Source organism: Zootoca vivipara, chromosome 1, assembly GCF_965207765.1.
Source record: "Zootoca vivipara chromosome 1, rZooViv2.hap1.1, whole genome shotgun sequence".
NCBI lineage: Eukaryota > Metazoa > Chordata > Lepidosauria > Squamata > Lacertidae > Zootoca > Zootoca vivipara.
The window spans coordinates 106,452,726-106,474,873 of record NC_142582.1 but is presented as its reverse complement, the minus strand read 5'-3'; the positions used below and the strand labels follow the sequence as shown (position 1 = coordinate 106,474,873).

Sequence of the window (22,148 nt, the reverse complement as noted above, 5' to 3'; positions counted from 1 at the left end):
TTTCGAATGTTTTTCAGAAGCCGAATGCTGCTTCTGCTTGAGTGCAGGAAGCTGCTGCAGCCAGTTGGAAGCTGTACCTTGGTTGTCGAACATTTTGGAAGCCGACTGTACTTGACTGTACTGCTAATGTGCTGTACTAAGCTAAACCATGGTTTGACTCATTGATCCCTGGGCTCATGGTTTTGTAGGGTTGCCACGCAGACTGAAGAAAACTTTGCCATGCAGCAGTAGAGAAAAGAAAAGTAAATTTCATTGTTTGCTGACAGCAAGCAATGGCTCAGAGGATACTTCCTAAAGCCAAGCCCAGAACAATGGGTGTCTCAAACATTTATACCTTTTGGGTAGCCATACATTACAGAACAACCAATCAGATTGGCTCATTTCGAACAAAGAACTACCAATCGATGAAGGCAAGGCCCATTCCCTTTACCATTTATGAATTTCATCTCCTTGTTAGAAGAACTCATCCCCCACCATATTTGGGACATTCGGGATTACCCCATATTGGAAGAGCTCATCCCAACCCTATTTGGGAACATCCATGGTTACTGCGACCCACTAAGTTACCTCTGTCCTGGATCCTGCATCTCCTGAAGGGCAGGCGTCAAAAGCAATTTCAGCTTGGCCTATTCCTATGACTAAACGTTCCGGACATTCTATAACCAGGTGGCTTTATGTAAACATAGGCAATGCTGACTGTCATAGGCACAGTATCTTAGTAGGGCAAAGGGAGACAGAATATAGGATTTTTCAGAAAGGCAAAATGGCTTATATTCCTGAAGTTAATTCCTGAGAAGCATAGGCCAATTTCTCGTACCCGTGGCCTATGCCCACTCACTTCAATTTTGTTCTCTCCACACTAACCACAAGCTTTAAGATTTGCCCTAAGATTTACAGTTTATGGTTTGCCCATGGTACCTAAACCATTAGCCTGTGTTTGGAAGACATTATAAGCCAGACCATGTCTTAGCTCAGTGAGTAGCAGAAAGAGCAGGAAGGACCAAATCATATGCAATCTCCTTTCCAGGAGCCTCCACACACTTGTACAAACACTTGGGCTAAGCAATGGTTTAGGCTTAGGCTGTTGTGTGAATCAGGCCAATGTGAGCCCTCACAAAGAGCAAGGAAAAGACCTTAAGATAAACTCCAGTAAGAACAATCTCCTCTGTTTCTGTGTGCTCTGTTTCTGTGTTGACACCACAGCTGCATGATTGTCCTCCTTGCTATATTTAGGATTAGGCTGCAGAAAAGCACATATCTGTTTGCTCTGCGACCACTAAAATTGCCCTTTAAGATCAGGTAGTCCCATTAGCTGCCCAGTGAATGGGGACTACACTCAACTTCATAGTGTTAAAACCAATTTATTTCTTTTGGGAATATGAGCTACCATGTTGTGAGCTCATTTCCTGTGAGCTAGCTTGCTGCAAACTAGCTTGATGTGAGCTAGCCTGCCGTGAGCTAGTCCGCCGTGAGCTAGTCCGCCGTGAGCTGGTCCGCCGTGAGCTGGTCCGCCGTGAGCTACTTTGCCGTAAAAGTTCACTTTTATATGGTGAACTTCCATGCCATGAACTTCCATCCTGCGGTGGTGCTGGCTCATAGTCACGTAATCCTGAGTCTTCGATAAACTGAGAATAGGTAAGGGCATCACTTCGTTTTCCAGTCCGTGATTTCTGCTCCAGAAACAAACCCATATTATCTCTTGGCGGGAGAGAGATGCTTCTGACAAAGAGAGGCTCCTCTATTTCCAGCAATTCTCGCATATGCCGTGAAATTTCCTGAAAAGCAAAAGGAAGTTTTAAGAAAACAATCTCCATTAGGAAAGTAAATGTATTAAGTTTTTTCTTCTGCTGAGTTTTCATCCTTGTAATAAAACAGCAAGAGAAGGAAGGGACCATGGCTCCGTGATAAAACACATGTTACACATATAGAAGATCCCAGTTTCAATTCTTGCCATCTTCTCTTAAATGCATCCTATGTAGCAAGCAATGGAGAAAATTTCTCATTGAGAACCAGGAGAGCTGTTATGAGAGTAGATACCGTGTTTCTCCGAAAATAAATCATACCCTGAAAATAAACTATACCCCGAAAATAAGCCAAACCCCGAAAATAAGCCATAGTGATAGGCAGTTTAACCTTGTACCATATTTAATAATAAAAAAGACATCCCCTGAAAATAAGCCACCGTGTGTTTTTTTGAGGGAAAAAGATATAAGACGGTGTCTTATTTTTGGAGAAACACGGTAATACTGGGTTAGATGGAGAAATAGTATGACTTAGTATAGGAGAGCTTCCTAAGATGAATGTGGGTGGATTTTTTTAAAAAAAAGCAATTTCAGTTAGTTAAAACAGTTTCTTTTGATGGTTTCCAAAATTACCATGGCTGCTGCTATTTTATGTTATGTACAGGAATTTCTAAACACAGGGAGCTATCTAGTATCATATACTGTACCAAAGCATTAGTTCTAGCTATAAGCTTATAATAGCAATAGTTTTAGGAGACAGGACCCAGTAGCAATAGACAGATTTTACTGATTTAATATTGCAATCCTAAGAACATAAGTAGAGCCCTGCTGGATCAGGACGAAATACCATCTAGTAGTCCCAACGTCAGCTCTCTCTCCACTGTGGCAAAATCTACCATGGTAGCACCCAGTGTATAATAAAACAGAAGTAACCTGAGAAAAATCTCTACAAAAGTGCATATGCCTATATCACTTGTCACATAATCTGTCTTCCATCTACAAGGAAGATCCAGTTGCAGTATGTGCTCTTACCTTCATATGCTCAAAGTTAGTTATCCCCATCTGTGGTAGATTACAACAATTTACATGGATGAGTTTGCGCCCAGAGATAAAGTTTGCAGTAAAACACTCCTAGTTACAACAAAACAAGAAACAAATCAGCAACAACAAAACTGCATAATTACATAGCATATGGTATGTACAACAAGTGGCAAAACATAACTTGTATTTCTTTCTCCAACTAATTTAAACTGGTGGCATTGAATTAAGGTCCAACAAAGGTCCAACAATTCACAGAAGTGGAGCTGGGCTCAAACAACTGAATGTCTTCTCATGTATGCTGCCCTGGGCTTCTTTGAGAGGAAGGATATATAAATACATTAAATAAATCAATGCTGCTATAAGTGAAGGTTGGTCAGGATTATTTTCATTTCGTGTGTTTGTGTGTGTGTGCGACCTTCTAGGATACATGTCTATAATTCAAAACAACACGATTACAAATCAGAAGAATAACAAAAAAGTGTTACGAAAGCATCCATTTGGGTGACTCTACACATGCTCAGGGTAACCTTTCTTCGCTTTGTCATATCAGGAAGCCTCCCCTCCCCTCACCCTGAACCTCCTTCTTCCACATACCATCGTGATGGTCCCATTCTGCATCCTCCCTGCGCTGCAAAGCCAATTCTGCTTACCTTGTACTGGGGGAATCCCAGCGCTTCGATCCACTCGGCCACCTCTTCGGGAGTCCAGGCTAAAAAGTAAGGGCCCATCAGGGCGGGACTCTGACGATCCTGCTCGGATTGTTCCCCGATTCCCGCTTCGGTTTCAAGCCCCGTATCGGAGCCAAACTCGGCGGTATCGAGTTTGAATCCCGAGTCGGGACGGATTGACTTTCGGCGCCTCCGCCGAGCCCCCCTGCTGCCTCCTCCACCCTCGTCGTCGTCGTCCTCGTCGTCATCATCATCTCCGTAATCGTCGTCGTCTTCGTCGTAGTAATCGTCGTCGTCGTCTGCCGCATCCTCCGGCTCTTCCGCTTTCTCCTCCTCCGCTTTCTCCTCCTCCGCTTTCTCCTCCGTTTTCTCCTCATCCGCTTTCTCCTCCGTTTTCTCCTCCTCCACTTTCTCCTCCATCTTCGCAGCCTGCGAGGGCGACTGCATGTTCCCTGTCAGCCCGGAGCAGCAGCAGCAACGGCGCCGCTATGGCAACGCGTCCTTCCTGGAACGGTCTCCGTGGCTACCAGCGCTTCCGGGAAGTGCGTTGCCTTTCCTTTCCCCATCCCGCTCGCCAGAGAAGGACTCTATACTGCAGCCTGACGAAAGCGGCCCCTTTCGAAAGCGGCCAGCTTTAGGCGGGAACTACGTAGGGCGGAGGCCCGAGAGGAGGAGGAGGAGGAGGCTGCGGTGGTGGTCGCGGGTGAGGGAGGGGGACGGGAGTGGCTCTGATCGCCGCTCGGCTCTTTCCGGCTTTGCTCGGCTCCTCTCGACCCTCCCCGGCTGCTTTCGGGCGGCTCAGCCCTCCGCCTTCCCATGTCGGACGTGCTGGCCGCCGCCGCCGCCGTGGGCACCCGATTCGAACCCTCCGCGGCCAACGGCTTGGGAGGCGGCGGCGGCGGCGACAGTTGCCCCGCTGGCGGGGCTGGAGACGACGAGAAGAAGCCGCGCCTCACGCCTCCACTGCCGCCTTCCTCAGGTACTACAGGGGCCTCCCTCACGGCTGCGGGGTGGAGATAGCGGGGCAAGGGGGCAAAAGAAAACGTTGTCAGGGCCTTCCCCCTCCCCAGGGACTGACGGAGCGCGGGAGGAGGGCCCGTGTGGCTTGCCACCTCCCTCGCTCTCTGGAAGGTCCCCTGACAGCGGCGCTGCAGGCAGAAATCCAACAGGTGCCTCCTCCCTGTGGCAAGCGTGTGCGCCACCTGTTGAACTTCTGCTGTTCAGGGAGAAATAAGCAAAACGGGGGGGGGGGCGAGATGAGGTCGCGTTGGCGGACGGGAGGCGTTTAATTTGGGGGAAATGGGGTTGGGCGCGCTGCGAGGAGCTCGGGCTGAGGCGTGGGGGGTTGTGGCCGCTCAGCTTTCGCTGCAGGTGTTCGAGGCGAGGCGTCGCGGAAGCCTGAAGTGAAAAGAGTCATCCTGAGGCCGGCTGCGCGAGGGGTGTGGGTCCTGAAAAGACCGTTGCTGGCCACCTCCTGGCCAGTAGGAAGAACAATCCGTTTCTGTTTAGAGACAGACCCTACTAGACCTCCGTTTTAAGTATCCAGTCGTCCTTGGTTTGATTGATGCCTTCGAAAACTCGAGGTGCAAGTGAATCGCTCAAGGGAGTAAGAAAACCATGGGGTTTTCTTCTGAATACTTGTAGGATTGGACTGTCAGTGTAGTCCCGTGGTTTTTCCTAAGGAATTCAGTGCATCCTTTCCTCCCAGAGGCATCGGATAGAAAGGACCCCTACCCTTTTTGAATTTTTGCCTTTGCACGCCATTTTCCATGACAATATAGTGCTTAAGCTACAAGTAATAAAGTTAAGTTTACAGTGGAACCTCGGTTTATGAACACCTCAGTTTACGAATTTTCGGTTTACGAACGCCGCGGACCCGTCTGGAACAGATTAATTCACTTTCCATTACTTTCAATGGGAAAGTTCGCTTCAGTTTATGAACAGACTTCCGGAACCAATTACACCCATGCTTCGGGTTAAGTATGCTTCAGGTTGAGTACTCCGCGGACCCCTCTGGAACGGATTAATCCACTTTCCATTACTTTCAGTGGGAAAGTTCGCTTCAGTTTATGAACGCTTCAGTTTATGAACAGACTTCTGGAACCAATTGTGTTCATAAACCGAGGTACCACTGTACATGCATCCTTTCACTATCCTATACATCTGTAGATGTGCTAGTTCCATCCATACCAGAATTTATGCCTTGAGTGTTCTCAGATTACGCATTTTTCTGCAATTGTAGTTGCTTGGACAAGTGGTTTACTGGTTGGATTAAATTGTCATCTTTTCTTTATGTTGATCAGTTGAAACCAAGGTACAAGGAAGAGTCATGCATATTACAGAAGACCAGGGTATTAGGTGTGTTGGGGCAAGGCAGAATTTACGGCATGAAAGACTTCCTGAAGATGGGCTGCCCATATTGATGTTCTTCACCTGCTTGACAGTTGTGGTATCCCAGTAGCCAGAAGTGGAACCGAAGATCATAAACCTGTTTCGATTGTAACAGAAAGATCAGCGTTAAGAATAACTGGATATCACAGAATCATTTTAATAAGGAGATCACCAAGAACTTAATCAGTACTGTGTAGAACAGTATTGAACAGGTGTCAGAACAGAATCATAATACAGTACTGCATTAGATTTTTTGCAGTACCCATCAATGTTTTATTTATCACTCAAGAAATAATGTGGTGGAGCATAATATGCTGCAGTATTGCTTGATGAGCTTGTTTGATATTCTTGTTTGTCAGAAGCTAGCCTTTAATAGCTTTTGTTCCCTTGGGTTACTGCATTGTTTAATTCCCCCCACAGCATACCAGTTGTTTTCTAATTGGGCTAATGCACCTTTCTGTAATTGTTGCATCAGGTAGCAGACAGCAGTGGCATTGCCATGAACTTATTTGCTTTCTTGTTTTATGCACCAGACACTTCACTTCTAAAATCTCAAGTGTAATAACACAGCATAGAGAAGTTTAAGTGAAAGCAATGCAAATGTGTTGTTGACTAATCATTAAAATGGAGGATCCTAGAAATCAGTGGTAGATTTAAAAGTATGCACCCTGTGCACAGACTTAAGACTCTGTGCAGCTGAGCCCCCACCCCAGTTGTTATTATTTATTAGTCACTTAGAAAAAGTGACCTACAAACAATAGAAATAATGAAGTCAATTACAATTAACACAGCCAATAAATACCTTTAAAAACTGAAAATAAAAGGCAGGTCTAAGCAGATCCTGCCTCAGCAAATGAGGCCACAAATACTTCAAAACCCCATTAGTATACATTGTTATCTGAGAGGAGAACTTTGATCAGAATATCCCTATTTCAAATCTAGTTTCTGCCGTCTGAACTCAACGGTAGACATAAAATCTCTCATCTTCAGTTATCAGCAGGATAATTTCTGACAATTGTTTGTCAGGATCACAGCAAAATAATGTATATGGAAGTGCTGTGTTTAAATGCCAAGTCCCCACCACCACCGAATAAGAAGTGCCTAATGTTAGTTAGCTCCCTCATATCAATATCAATATGCAAAGGGTCGAAACAAAAAATAATAAAAAATTAAAAAAATTCCTTCCAGTAGCACCTTAGAGACCTCCTTCAGATCTTCAGATACACACAGAAGTGTGCATGCACACAAAAGCTCATACCTATGACAAACTTAGTTGGTCTCTAAGGTGCTACTGGAAGGATTTTTGTTTTGATATGTTTCGACTACGTCAGACCAACACGGCTACCTACCTGTAACTAATATGCAAAGGGTGTTGAGTAATAATAATAAGTGAAATATAAAAATGAATTCATCTGTTGCTATAGTATTGGGTGTCAGTGCTGGCTTTGAGACAAGCTGGTGATTCTCCTAGATGGAGATTGGAGTTCTGGACTTTTCTCCTCCTGTGTTTGCAAAGCTAATGCATTTATTTCCTTCTTAAAAACACACAACTCTCACTGCGCAGCTGTGACAACCTTAAAGTAAATACTGTACCTGCTTCTGTTCTGGTTCCCTATTGGTTACCTTCTATAATTGTGGGAGGAAGTCTCCCTCACCCCACTTCTTTCCCCTTTATTTATTTATGCTTTAATTGTGGTGATCCTCAGAACTTTTAAGCCATTGATGGGTCCTGCGTATAAGACTACTTTTTAACCCAGGAAAATCTTCCCAAAAGTCGGGGGTCGTCTTATACGCCGGGTCGTATTTCTTATATGGCAAATATATCCCAAACTCTATATTTTAACTGGAAAAGTTGGGGGTCGTCTTATACACCCAGTCGTCTTATATGCAGGAATATATGGTAATTTGTTTGTTTGTTTTCAATCAAAATCTTGCACGAAAGGGAAGCCCCCTAATCATATTATGCAAACAGTATTGGAGCCCCATGCCTGTACTGTAATTTCTGCTCAACAGCCTCTCAAAACCGTGTCAGTTGTTGCCTACACATTTTCAAGTCTTATCTTCACAGCCTTAAGAGCTAAAAATGTACATTTTTTTTTAAAAAATGAATACAAACGAAACCAGCTTGAAATTCTTAGCATGCTGAATACTGTACTTGATGCCAAAATCTACCAGTATACTGTATAATTTTTTTGGAAAGATGTAAAAATTATGTTCATCTGAGCAGATAAGCACTAATGTAAGAGGGATCTTTTATGCTAAGCCCAGTTTAAGGAAGTTATTAATAAAATAGTTGTTGAGACTTTATCACTACAAGCAGTGCTTTTTTCTTTAAAAATGTTTAGGGGTACTCTCATTTTCCTACTCATATTGAAAGCATGCCCCTCAATGAGGCCAAACTTATCGATTCACAAAATGTTTAGGGGTATGCATACCCCTACGTCCCCCCACAAAAAAGCACTGACAACAAGCATTTACCTACTGCCTTGGATAGTTTTCTGAAAATGTGTAAAACTGAACAAAAGGGCAGGGCAACAAAATTACCTGTAAAATGATTTCGCAAATGGCTTCCATAACTTAAATATTAAGAACTGGCTTTCTAAAATCATTTTAAGAACCAGTACCCCATGATTCCTCCTGATGCCCCATAGACTCACCAAGCTGGGGCTGATGCGCTGAAGTCCAAACTCTCTCTCTCTCTCTCTCTCTCTCTCTCTCTCTCTCTCTCTCTCTCTCTCTCTCTCTCTCTCTCTCTTATACACCCACCCACCCTACCTCAGGGATGAAAATGCTGGGCTATTTTACATGAGTATTTATGGATTATGAGATAATACATGTAATGCCCTGAAAGCACTATGCTAGTTCTCACTATTATTTCAGCAATGTTCTCCATATTTTCCAAACTAATTGGTTTTCATTCTCCATACTTTCCTTTATTTCTCCAAATTGTTCTCCCGAATCCGACATTGAAAAGCTGAACATTAGAAACCCGAGAAACAGGAAAAATGCAGAAAATGAGCAAGCACATTTAAATGTGATTAATCTGCAGAATTTCATTTACATATATGTATAATTTCTAACTTATTAAAAGAAAATAGTGCACTGCCATCACCATGCTGTTGTGCTTTCTTACAATTCTAAAGGTAATCGACTTAGATAAAAGCTCTTATGGCATTGCCTGTTCCCAGTTCCTACATTAAATCTACAGTCGGTAAACAATGTATACCAGAGCTTTATAAACAATTATAAATTTAATTTGTCACTCCTAGTCTGGGCTTTAATGAATTTAAATAATAAAACTAATGATAGCCTGCTCCCATTCTGAGTAATCTCTACTGAAAAGTCTGTGATTAAATGAATTAAAATGTAATCCTGTTCTCCTGTTTAGAAAAGGTTATCTGTGTGTGCTTCTTGACTATGGTTGAGTTAGTGATGGTCCTAATGTGTTTATTAAAGTTACCGGTACTCCTCATTGTCCTTCTGCGGTTGTTGGTTTTCACCCATATTAATGCTTTCCCTGATTTTTTCACTTAAGAACTGAAAGGGACAGTTTGGCAGGCATCATGAAAAGTACTGACGGGGGCCATTGCCACTTTGCTTGTCCTGTGCTGTAATGGAGAGAAGAGGTGTTTATATAGCAAATGATGCCTTAAATCTGGGGCCTGCCTGTCAGGCTGCCACATCTGTATTCTGTGGCTCAGACACTATACAATCTGGATACTGTCATAACAACTCATTGTGCTCTGCATGTTATATAAACTGACTTTAGGGAAGCAGAGTATGTTTTTTAAATTGTGATTGTGATACAGTAGGTGTGGAATACAATTTTTGCTGACTGTCCCTTTGCTCTGAAGTCCCCAGCACTCCCTCCCACATTGTTTTAGAGAGTCCCTCAACTGCTGAAGCAGTTTTTTCAGGGAGAACAAGGGGGTGCAGGGGCATAGCTGCCAAGTCTCCTGTTTTCCCCGGGAAACCCGTTTTTAAAGCCGTTTCCCGCTGTCATGCCAAATGGCGAAATATCCCATAATCCCCGCAGATTTCTTCCAGTGCCACTCTGCCCATTTCTGGGCACCGAAAATTGGGCAGTGCCGGCACCGGAAGTTGTCTGGACATGCGTAGAAGCGACTTCCGGCGCTGGCGCTGCTGATCCCGTATTTTTCTAACCAGGGAAATGAAAAATAGCCAAAACTTGGGGCTTCCTGTTTCTGGTGGTGAGAAATGGCTGACTCCCACACAATCGGACCTCAGCCGTGCCGGTAATTCAGGGTTGATATGGGGGTAATTAGCCCTGGCAGACTCCCCAGGGTGGGGGAGGATTGTCTTGTAGACCGGCAGACCATCCAAGATTGCCAGCTTGCATCAAGATGCAAGCAGCAGGACGCTGGGTCCCAGAGCACAACACAGCTGGCACTCTACAAAGACACTTTCATAGCTGGAAATATCTGTTTGATAAAATAATTAGATTTGTACAATAAACAGACATAGTCTGGACTGAAGAAGACTGAGAAAAAACCTGCAGAACTGCACAGTCCCCCTGGTGTTTAAGCTTGGACTTTCTCATCATGGTGTTTGGATTACGGAGGTGATTGGTACGTTCCCCCCCCCTTCTTCTCAATAACTACAATTGTTTTGCTATGCCAAGCCTCATTAAGAAACCTTTTTTTAAAAAAGGACAGATGGACTTCTATTGCGCAGCTTTACTTAGACTTGAAAGACTTGATAAAGATAAAAGAAACAAGATGGCGCTTGTTAATATGACGCAGCACGGAAAAATGAGAATTCCTCCCTTTTTTGAGGGAAGTGGGAAATACTTGCTAGCTGACTTCATAATGATTTAAGACAACAATTTAGGATAACATACAGTCCATCTGTTTGCATAATTTCTTCATTATGAGCGAGAGAGAGGGCTAAATGGATGTCTAGCAACCCCCCTTCTAGGGCCCAGAGGGGGGGATTGTGTGGTCTCTGGAAAAGCTGATCGATCGCCAAATGACTTATATCTGTGGAATACAGTTCATTTACATTGCAATATTGCAAACAGTATACTCAACAATTTAACTTGGACAACAGCCCAGATTGGAATAATTTAACAACTTGGGAGTTGCTGTGTCGTTAAACTTCAAATGATAGACTTGGACAACAGCCTGGATTGGAAGATTGGAATGAAGTCAGGAGAAGCTGAGCTGTACTTGATGGATAAAAGGATATATGATTTCTGACATGATTGAGAATCGCATAGATGGAGAATTTTAAAGCATTAAGATCGGAATGTGGAAAATATGAGAACAACAAAAAGAAGGCAAGAACGAAGATATTGGAGATATACTTCAGAGGTCCAGACTATGGGAAGCCCGGAAAAATTAATAATAATTTGGATTGTAATTTGGTGGTTTTTTTTAGTTTATTGTTTTTAATTGGAATATGAATATGATTTGATGTATATGTTAAATGACTGTTTTTATTGGAAAATCAATAAAAATGATTTTTTAAAAAAAGTAAGAAAGAAAAATAACCAAAACTTGCCTCCCTCCCTTTCATTCCTAAGAGCCTAGCACTGGATAATAGCTAGAGTTTTACAACTGTTGAAAAATCAAATATTATTTCTGTCTACCCTCTTCTAGAGAATGAAGATTCAGATCAAAGACCAGAATCTACTTTCCAGGCAGCTGCCACATCTGAAAATGATGCCTTGCAGTGCAGGTAGGAAATATGTGTAATGAAGGCCTGCATTAGGTCTTGCTCAAGAGCAAAGCAATGAAGGAGAGTTTCTGGTGATGGAGGAGTCTAACACTCAGCTCAGCTTTCCTTCACAATATAGAATATATAGCTGAATATCTGCCAGTTGCTTCATTCAGGAGTTTTGTTGGATATTCTGCTACTCCTGTAAAATATCTGTAAATGACATTGATTCTTTATTGAGGGGTTTCTGAAGTGTTCGGGCGCTGATCTATTAATAATTGTATTATATTATAATTGTAATGCCCTATAGTGCATCATGTTTAACAAGAGAAAGAGCGGAATTCAATGAGTTAAACTTTGCTTTTATTGTAAAAGCACAATGCTATTTTTAAAAGCAAACTTAGGTAATCCTGGCATATGAATTCTGGAGCATAGAGGAAATAGAAATCCCTGCTGCATCTGTAATTATGTCTTCATCCAGGGATGCTGTGCAGCATCCAGTTGATGCCAAATAGGCTTTTGCTTTAATCTCTAAGATAGCAATACTACCATGTTTGCTCTTTAAACTAGCAGAGGTTTAAATATTAAATGTTCTCCTGATGGAAATCTCTTCTTTATTTTTAGATAATAGATTCTAATTAGATTATTCTTTAAGATTATTGTTATTTTTGTTAGTTTCTCCTCCAAAATGGGCCCTAAGGGGGGCTTTCAAAAAACAAGAATAGGTGGGGGGGGGAGAGAAATACAGAGAGGTTTTCAACTATATTTTTCTCAGAGTAGACCCACTGAAACTAATGAATACAACTAAGCTAATTTAAAAGGGTCTACTTTGAGTAAAACCTAGTTGAATACCATCCTATAAGTTCGCCAGTAAGAACTGTGACAACTTATTCCCTGAACAAGTTATAAATTAAAGCTGAGGCATGATTAAAATATTAACAAACACTGAAATAGAGAAAAGGTTTGAAGATTAACTATTAAAGGTACTATTAAAGTACAGTACTTATTTTGTGTCAGAAACACTGTTTCAGGTCTAAACAAGAATTTATAGTCCTCTACAACAGAATTGTTTCTATTAAAACCATCTACTCCTTGAATGGGAGCACTTCTAGTCCCTTTCCATGTTCTTTTCCTCCACATGAGGAAATTATACAGGTTTATCCTGCCTGACAAATCCCTAAGCACACCTAGCTACTTCGATAGCCAACCAGACTCTCTCTGCTACCGGTAGTTAAACTGTCAAATATCAGTTGTTTTAGACAGGGCGTGACCAAGGTTAAATCACCCCAGACTTGGTCATGTTGCCCTGCTTCCATCTTCACAGAGGTCAGAGTAGTTAGTTGGGAAAGGAACTTACTGCTGTGGTTAATCCTGAAAGTTTGTTGGTAAGCCCCGTGTTGTTATCTGTAAAATGTATTTGCATAAGGCTTAATGTATCTTTTAAAAAACATTATTTGCAAAAATTTCATTTATAGACATGGAGATGCTTGCATCAAGCTGCCATATAATTCTGATGTACTTTTTCTGTCTAGATGAATTAATCAGCCTGAGTGCAGGGTATGATTTGCTAAAGCCAATGTTTACAGAGTATTTCAGCTATGAAGTGGTGGTTGGGCGGGCTCAGCTGGGCTGTATTTCTGCTACCTAAGGGAGTACAAAGCTGCAGAATTATTCACTGTAGCATTGGCTCAGCTGAGACAGCTTTATCTGGTTGTGTCAGGAATAAATGCACTAGAGAAATCTTGTTTCTTTAGCATCCTTTAATCAATTTCCCCATTTGATTGGAGATTCATTTATGATTGTTTCACCTGCCTGAAAACATCCTGAATTTCTCTTAAAACATATTGAATTGATCTGCTGTTTTTCTTTGAGAGGCTGCAGAGTGGGTCACCTGTGAATGCAGAGGCTACAAAGGATTGTGGAAGTGCTGATGATAGTCTGAAAGAGCAAGATGTAGAAGGAAAGGAAGAGAGCCTAACTGATCAACATCAGCACCCAAAAGAGGTAGGGGACTGGCTTCCTAGACTATCTGCACAGTATCGTTTCTGAATGCATTCGTGTTTGTAGCACATGGGCAATACACTTTGTTAGGTTTAACAAAATAAATAAAATTCCTTCCAGTAGCACCTTAGAGACCAACTAAGTTTGCCATTGGTATGAGCTTTGGTGTGCATGCACACTTCTTCAGATTCTTCAGAAGATTGTTAGGTTTATTTGTGATACTGTTCCTAATACATATGTACTTCCTGTTAAGTTTATGGGGCTGTTCTTTGGATTAAAAGAACACTTTATCACATTTGTGTACTGTTAGACATGGATACATTTTTGGGCACTTTTTACTTCTCTGGGGTCAGCAAAATTTTAACATTTAAAAACCCTTTGATGAGGAAGAAGTGGGAAAAGACATATGTGTGGTTTTGCAACATATGAGGGAGAGGGTAAAGCTAGACCAGTGTTTCTCAAATGACTGGGGACCATTATGGTGCCTCAGTCCACTTTCAATAGGGCTTTGGTGCCATGTCTCATCCAGTGCCTCCTTACTCACCTGCATTGTCCCCTGGCCATGCTGTAACCTTTTTTGTTGGAAAAATGCCAGCACCAGCAAACCAACCCTCTCATATGCTGAGTAAAGTTTTCTGGGAGACTTTTTTTTGGGGGGGAGAAGTCTCCCTCCTCTGAGGCTAAAGGACCAGAGGAGGTGCTGAAAGAAATTAGAAAGAGAGAGGTTAATATTCTTTATAATAGCAAACTAGAAATACAAAGGAAAGGGTTAGGGTTGCACTATCATTTTGTGACTGGTGGACCCCAATATTTTCCAGCCCTCTCAGCTGGATCCTGGGGTAGAAAGTTGGAGAACCTGTGCACAATAGAACAAAGTTGCAAAGAGTGTCTCAAGAATTTAGACACGGAGCTGACTTGGGCATATATAAATTCTGTGAATTCCTGTGAATTGACCTCTGCTGCCTTTTGGGATATCTTCAGGAGAAGCAAAGGCTAAGGAGTTAACCCGAAACAAATCTGAAGTGGAGTCCCTAAGGTGGTTGGATGGTGTATTTTATGCCTCCTTCTGGCAACTCTTGCAACTAAGCTGGTGCCAAATGTATTGCTTTTCTTTCTTTTGCACCAGATCAGCAAAGCCAATTGGGGGGTCCTGTCTCTGGGCAGCTCAGGACCTCCATACACACTGCTGAGGCTTGCACCCCAGAGAGGTCACTTCAGTGATGCAAATGCAGCCTTTGAATTTAGAGAGCAAAGAGATAAGAATCTTGAGGAAGATTGATGATATCTGTCTGTCTTGAGAGACAATGGAAGAGTGCACCAATAAAATATATGTTTGCCTGAATTCGTTCTATCTGTTGCTGAGGAGCTGTAGTGTTTAATATACTGTAGTACTTTGAAAGTAATTTGATTTCCATTTTATTCTCCTTCAAAGGTAAGATTGGAATTGTAAATTGAACTTTGGAAAAAAGGTCAAAGTATTTTGTCATTTTTTTAGCACTTGGTTTATTTTTCTCTGCTGTTTTCCTAACAGTAAGGCTATGAGACTACAGATGCAAATGTTGGTCTGTGCTTCATGCATTTTAAAATGAACTGAAATAGATGTCTCTTAATGGCAAAGTTGTATTGGCCTAATTATTGCAATGAATGCACTTAGACATGATTTCATTTCAGGAGAATTTATGTATGCCCAACCTGTCTTCCACTGGAGAGCTCCAAGGGTGAGGTCAGGGCAATTTTGGCAGTGTTTACTAGTATCCTCAGATTTTAACCTGGGGAATATGTCTTTATACACTGTAACAGGTAGTGCACCTGCTTTCTAGTTTTGCTATTGGTCTCTTGCCCAACATACCACTTTTGTGCTAGTATTTTTGTACTGTACTTTATATTTGCTCCAGGAGAAGAGGGTGGGTGGTAGGATGACTAGTGTAGTTATGTAGAGGGAGGCACATCAAATGTATCATGTCTTAAAAGATATATGCAGAGTCTCCTGGTAATCTAGTTCCTACCCTTTAGAAATCTCCATGGTTTTCAGTATGTGACCTAGAAATTGTGCATCAACAGGTATAATTTAGTAATTAAATACAAATAAATGTAGTAATTTAAAAAATGGTGTGATTCTAAGGAAGCTTGTGTCCTCTGCGTAGGAGGAAGTAGTGCGGATGACAAAGTATCCTGCCCCACAAGGACCAGGTGATATAGTCATGATACAGTCTGAATACACAGGAGCAGTAGATGTCCTTACAGCAGAGCTGGAAACTACAGATTTACTGGGTGAGCAGAAGAAAGGTAAGATTTAAGACTACATCACTGTTTCAGGGTATTATTTATCAGTAGCCAGAGTTCTGGACGAATCCCAAATGTAATATTGATACTCTGGCATGATAAGTCTTCAAACAAAAATGAAATTGATTTATAAGTTTAGAAAAATAGGAGACTGGGACATTAGACTATGTCTGCTCTTACTTTGTTTTTAATTTATTTTTTTAATTCTGTGGTGTTTGAGTTCAGTTGACAGGCAGTTCTTATCCTCTGTTGGGGCACTTTCTGATTCTTCTGTCTTTGTCTACTATACCTTCTCAAGCTGTGCTATTGTGTTGTGCAACCTGTAAAATACATGGCTAGGACACTATGATAGCGCTGAAATAATTGTTTTCATTTATTTATTCAGCCCTGGAGCAAGGTTCTCAAAGCTATATTTCTCTGGGGGTGTTTTTTCCCTTCAGAATAGAAATTCATTTAAAACAGTCCTTTCGGCATAGCAAATCAACTACCATATGTTCGGATCGTATTGACAATTAAACACATTGTCACTAATTCCCTGTGAGAAGCTTTTCTATGTGAAACTAAATGCATACTAAGTTCCACTCTAGGTGTGTAGTTTGTTTAAATATGAGATAGCTTTAGTCAATGACAATAAAAGACTAGTGTCAATCATCCCAGGTAAAGTTGGGTTGAGATGAAGAGGAAGAAAAATAGTTATCTGCAGTTTTGCAGAGCTCTGCCAGCATAAAGGTGGAGAACTATTATTTCTTTTTGAACTTTTTGAATGTTGGCAACCATATGAGCAGAATTCACCATTGCATCAGTGGAGTTCAGTTTGCACAATGAGACTCTCCTTCTTCTTTCCTCTATGTACCCAGGGGATTTCTCAATTCTTCAGAGCATATATTGAGAATGCCTGGGGGACTGCAGGAAGGTGAAGTTCTATCGCACAAGCAAAATCTATTCCGCTTGTTCACAGTGTTAGATACAATCTTATGAATGTACAATGAAATTAAAGACTATACCGTCTGTTGATTACAAGCTAGTAATGCTTTCCTTCTTTCTTTCAGCTCGTCCTCCACCCCTGATTCCACCCGCTACTTGGACAAGCGCCAAGATAAGGGAGTTCAAAACAAAGATGACAAAGGAGAAGAATGCCCGAATGGTAGTGAAACGGGGTGAAGTGTTAACGGTCCGGGTGCCAACTCACCCTGATGGGAAGCGTGTCTGCTGGGAGTTTGCCACAGAAGATTATGACATTGGCTTTGGGGTCTATTTTGATTGGACTTCTGTTACTAGCACTGCAATTACTGTGCAAGTTAGTGAATCAAGTGATGAAGAAGATGAAGAAGAGTTTGAAGGTCAGTGCAGAACTGGGCAAGAGTCATGATTGTTGCCTTAATATCAGTATGCTGTGATCCAGCTCCGAGGTTACAGGGAACCAGGCAGAGGGCCTTCTTTGTGGTTATGCCCACCCTGTGGAATGCCCTCCCATCAGATGTCAAGGGAATAAACTTTTATCTGACTTTTAGAAGTCAGGGAGGTTTTTAATGTTTGAGTTTTTTGTGTTTTAATATTTTGTTGGGAGCCGCCCAGAGTGGCTGGGACAACCCAGCCAGATGGGTGGCATATAAATAATAATAAAAATTACATTATGTAATATACAACACACAAGGGAAAGGGGACATGGAGGGAAGAGGAATTATGACTGTCATGGCTCACAAAATAAAAACATAAAACACATACTGAGTATCAACATAAATTATAATCAACATCAAGATTAAAAAAGAAAATCTGTAGAACTTCAACTGCATTGTCATCAGCAGACACGTAACTTAGCAAACCATGGTGCACTGCAAAGCATAATGTTTTCTTCTTGTAATCTTCCTTAGTCTGATGACCCTTTTTAGTCTTTTTTTTCTTTGTTCACGGATGCTTTGTGTGTTTCTTTATTCTCAGGACCTATTCCAGTAGGTGATGTGGAAAGAGGCTCCAGAAGCTATTTGCGAAACCGTTATGGGGAGATCATGCCTGTCTACCGAAGGGATAGCCACCGGGAAGTGCAAGTAGGCAGCCACGATTATCCAGGCGAGGGCATCTACTTGCTCAAATTTGACAATTCTTACTCACTCCTACGCAACAAGATTCTCTTCTTCCATGTCTATTATACCAGCTAGAGCAGTTAATGAGATTTGGAGTGGGCGGGCCATAAGACACCAAAGCAAGCTGCCTGTCATGACTAGTATCTCCTATCAGGCACACACTTGATGGCTGAATCTCTATGCTTATGTATGGATGACTTCCTTCAACTCTTCCTCACTGTTAAAGTGATGCACGTGGTTATTGGCAGCTCGTTTGTTTTATGCAGACACCAATCTGAGAGCTTAGCTATAGAAAGCAAATCACTGGACCAGGTTCAGGTGTCTGCTTTTACTTTCTATTGCACTTACATGAACTGAAGTTGAAATATGCCTTTTCTTTTGGGGTAAATATATTCTTACCTTCTACTAGGCTATCTCAAATAATCACTGGGATCAGCTGCCAAAGCAGCCTGTAGAAACTGCATTGTTACTATGCTGCAGTGCACTGCCATTTGCTTGGTCTCTGGGAAGCTTCTGAAATGGCACATATGTATGCCATCCAGCCCATTGCCAGCCTGTCTTCTCTCTTCTAGTTCCGTGCAAATGTAGCTACCGGTAGTTTATTGTAAGGCAAAATTGGTGTGTATTTGCTGGTATAGATACCTGGATTTCACAGCTTGTCTGAAGTAATTTTAAGTTACATGTATTTTTTTCTCAGAAAGGGCACAAAATGGAAGAAGGAAGCATAAACCAAATAATTCTAGTCAAGCAATTCACCAAACAAAGATTCTTCCTCCGCCAGACCTTTTGGGGCTAATGCTATGTTCGTTGGTTGACTGTTTGCCTGAGTTCAGTGTAGCTTAAGACAGGGGTGTCAAACCCAAAATGGGCTGGTGTGTCAACAAGTGGATGCATTTTTTTAAAAAGTCACTTTCACTGGAATCAAAATATGATAATGTAGTTTTCATATGATAATATAGTTATGCTTGTGCATATTTACTGTGCCGTGCCTGTGCACTCCACAAATAAGCACTCCAAGCTACAAGAAGCCCATTGTGCACAGTCATATAAGTACACAGCATCCCTTTCCATCCCAGTGACAGAAAACTGAGCCATGCAGTAGCAATTATTGGCAAGTGAGGTCCTTTATTCTGGGCATCAATGTCTTAGGCCTCATGATATTGTGTTGAGTGTTCTATAATGCACATAAGGGATTTTCCTCAGCCTTATTTTTGACATTTTGACACCTCTAGTTTAATATCTCAGGTGTTAGTTGGTAAGAGAGCCTCTTTCCTAGCATTCTTGCTCCGGAGGCCATTGCCAGTCTTTAATACAGCATAAGCGGAACGGATAACTGGCATTTCAGAGGAGTGGCAGTCGTATGACCTATCGTTCTCAGCTCAGGTTTTATAGGGTGTATATGTGTAGGTTATCTTTCTGCAGCAAAAATTTATCAGGATTTCAGAAGCAACTCTGAAGTATGCCTTTTAAAACAGTGGTTGCTGGTGTTTATCTCTTGTGTTTGTTTGGCTCTTTGCATGATTGCAGCAAACAGTTACAGTATGAAGGATACAAACACACACATATTTTGGAGACCTTTTGAGGAATTGATAGTTTAGCGATAGAAGGTGCAATGCCAAAGAATCTATCTTCCAAACAGACATGATGGTTCTCTAACTATGCCATATTAAGTACTTTGCCAAGGAAGAGAAAGTCGCAAAGCAAATAAGGTATCAAGAGACTATTGGTTCCATTGAACTGTTTTTTTTTTGAAGTTAAAGACTTGGAGTGAAAACCTAAGTCTTTTAATTGTTGGTAGGGAGGCCTGGCAAACAAGGACTCCTGCTAACTTTAAAAGTGGAAGTCAGGTGTAGCTGCTCCTAGATACTTTGTTTTTATTTTGGGTGAGAATGGAGAAATTAGTGGCTGATTCAAGGCCAATAACATGAGAAGCACAGAGTTTGCAAAGCACAGGACTTCCAAGAAGCAAACTTTGGGCTTATCTTTCTGCAAATCAATTGGAGGGAAGAGAATGAGAGGCATTCAAGTAGCAAGGTAAATTGATTATTTAGCTTAAAGGACAGTATGTGTATTTATTTTTCTATAAATGTCCTCCTCTCACGATTGCACAGCCCATGGTTAGCTTTAAAGATTCTCTTCCCTCTGAATATTTTTAAATACTGTTGTTCATTATTGTTCAAATCTTTTTCCCTGTGAAAGTTAATTTCTTGACTTCCCACATTTTACAGAATATACAGAGTCTGCTAAATATGTCCAATACAAGGGCTCTTATTTTGGTACAGACAGGTAAGATGATAGGTATTTGCCTTATCTAGGGTTCTGCTTGAAGAGGGACTATAAAGACAGATTGTGTGAATCAAGTATAGTATGCAAGTTTTGAGTTAAGTTTGTTTGTTACAGAGTTTTCTGCTGTTTGTCACGAGTAATATGAACATCTCTGTTCAGCACAATAAATTTGTCTTTGTTCTTTAGCCCATGCCTGCTAGAGGTGTGTTAATTGCTACTTAAGTTGTATTGCATGTACTACCTATAAATATAGGAGACAGTGTCTCCTTCCTGGCTGGAAATAGTTGAGTTTGGGAAAGAGAACAGAATTTGAAATTAAGAGTTAATAACCTAAACTGCAGTAGATTCAAATTGAGCAAAGGCTTTACATGTTCTCCTCTCTAACAGTCTGTTTGATAATACATTGGTTTCAGTGCTGCTCTTGTTGGTTTAATCAGTTTAAAATTGAGTCCTTTGCAAACACACTTTGGCCACATACAAATTAATGTACTTTTTGAAACCATGTTTGAAGATAAACACACACACACACACACCACATGCCTTTCCAAATACTGACGGGACTTAAAACTGTTCAACTATAGAGATGCAGCCAGGGCACAATGTGTGTATGGTTGTCCTATTTTCATGAAATCTGGATCTTTCTTGCATCACAGACCTAAAATCTGTGGAGAACTATCATCTTGGCAGCTAAAGAGTTATGGGGAGATAGCCAGGGAAAATGCACACACCGTATTTTTCGGACCATAACACACACTGGACCATAACACACACCTAGTTTTTAGAGCAGGAAAACAAGAGAAAAAAAATTCTGAATCAAATGTACTAGACCAGGCATGTCCAATAGGTACCAGTAGATCGTGATCTACTGGTAGATCACTGGATGTCTGTGGTAGATCCCTGGTAGATCACTGGCTCCCCCCCAAAGAAACTCAGCAACTTTGGCTCACCTAAAAAAAGCTCTACATCTTTGCCCTGATGGGAGTTGTAGTCCCTAAACATCTGGAGGGTGAGTTTGGTGGTGCATGTAACTCTGAAAGATTGAGGAGTCCATTTTAGTTATATTAAAGAAGGAATACAATGTCAGAAGGGGAAACATTTAGATACATCGTGAATGCGGGCTCAAGGAATGCAAGGTTTTAAGCATAAGAAAATATAATACACAAGAAATACAATCCTAAAAGATTTTATATCGAAGATGCACTTTGGTTTTATTTTAATTCATTTTATTTATGAGTCTTTATGGCGTCGAAACTTTGAGAATCTGTGAAAGTGTTGAATTTTTATTAATTTTTAAAGCGATCGTAGGGTTCTCTGGCTGACAAGCTACACTCTTACATTGTGGATTTCGTTGTCAGGCAATCGAGGTCAGCCCATTGTGATGTAATCGGTCTGGAATTTACACCCTTTTGTGTTATCAGTTCGAAAGCACCTCAAAGTGCAAGTAGATAAATAGGGACCGCTACAGCAGGAAGGTAAATGTCGTTTCCGTGTGCTGCTCTGGTTCGCCAGAAGCGGCTTTGTCATGCTGGTCACATGACCTGGAAGCTGTATGTCGGCTCCCTCGACCAATAATGTGAGATGAGCGCGCAACCCCAGAGTTGGTCACGACTGGACCTAATGGTCAGAGGTCCCGTTACCTTTATCTCCCCTGTCAGCGGCTGTTGCAGCTTAGCTCCTGGTTTTTGAAGTGCAAAAGGTGAAAGTGTTGCCTTTGACAAGATTTACTGTTCACTTTCCCTTTGACAGGTTTTACTGTTTGAAGTGTATTTGACAGAACGCAAGGCGTTTTTCCCAAGGCAGTGAGAGAGGAACTGCAGTTTAATTATGGGAGACTCTGGGGTTTTATTCGAGCAATGAGAACAGGGTCAAATACTATTTTTCTGCACCCCTCTCTGACCCTGGGGTCACTCTTATGACACCTCCCATTTAAAAATTACATATAATTTTTAAAGCATTTTTTTGAGATGGAATGGAAA

General features: G+C 41.5%; 2 protein-coding genes across 3 annotated transcripts; one reads left to right on the top strand and one right to left on the bottom strand.

Annotated features, from left to right (window-relative positions):
* Nucleotides 1-228: 228 nt before the first annotated feature.
* SAMD15 (sterile alpha motif domain containing 15) lies at nucleotides 229-4,045 on the bottom strand. The gene is made up of 3 exons (XM_035097163.3): nucleotides 3,434-4,045; nucleotides 2,775-2,873; nucleotides 229-1,775 (listed from the first exon to the last, which is right to left on the bottom strand). The coding sequence occupies exons 1-3, from the start codon at nucleotides 3,896-3,898 to the stop codon at nucleotides 1,362-1,364; spliced, it is 978 nt and encodes a 325-aa protein (XP_034953054.3). The 5' UTR covers nucleotides 3,899-4,045; the 3' UTR covers nucleotides 229-1,361.
* Nucleotides 4,046-4,064: 19 nt separating this feature from the next.
* TMED8 (transmembrane p24 trafficking protein family member 8) lies at nucleotides 4,065-20,357 on the top strand. Of its 2 annotated transcripts, none has more exons than XM_035097173.3 (6): nucleotides 4,065-4,430; nucleotides 11,464-11,542; nucleotides 13,396-13,525; nucleotides 15,667-15,808; nucleotides 16,855-17,145; nucleotides 17,744-20,357. In XM_035097173.3, the coding sequence occupies exons 1-6, from the start codon at nucleotides 4,268-4,270 to the stop codon at nucleotides 17,959-17,961; spliced, it is 1,023 nt and encodes a 340-aa protein (XP_034953064.3). In that variant the 5' UTR covers nucleotides 4,065-4,267; the 3' UTR covers nucleotides 17,962-20,357. The 2 variants fall into 2 exon arrangements, with proteins under 2 accessions (XP_034953064.3, XP_088511163.1); XM_088655037.1 differs by having other exon boundaries at nucleotides 4,129-4,430; nucleotides 15,667-15,793.
* Nucleotides 20,358-22,148: the final 1,791 nt, after the last annotated feature.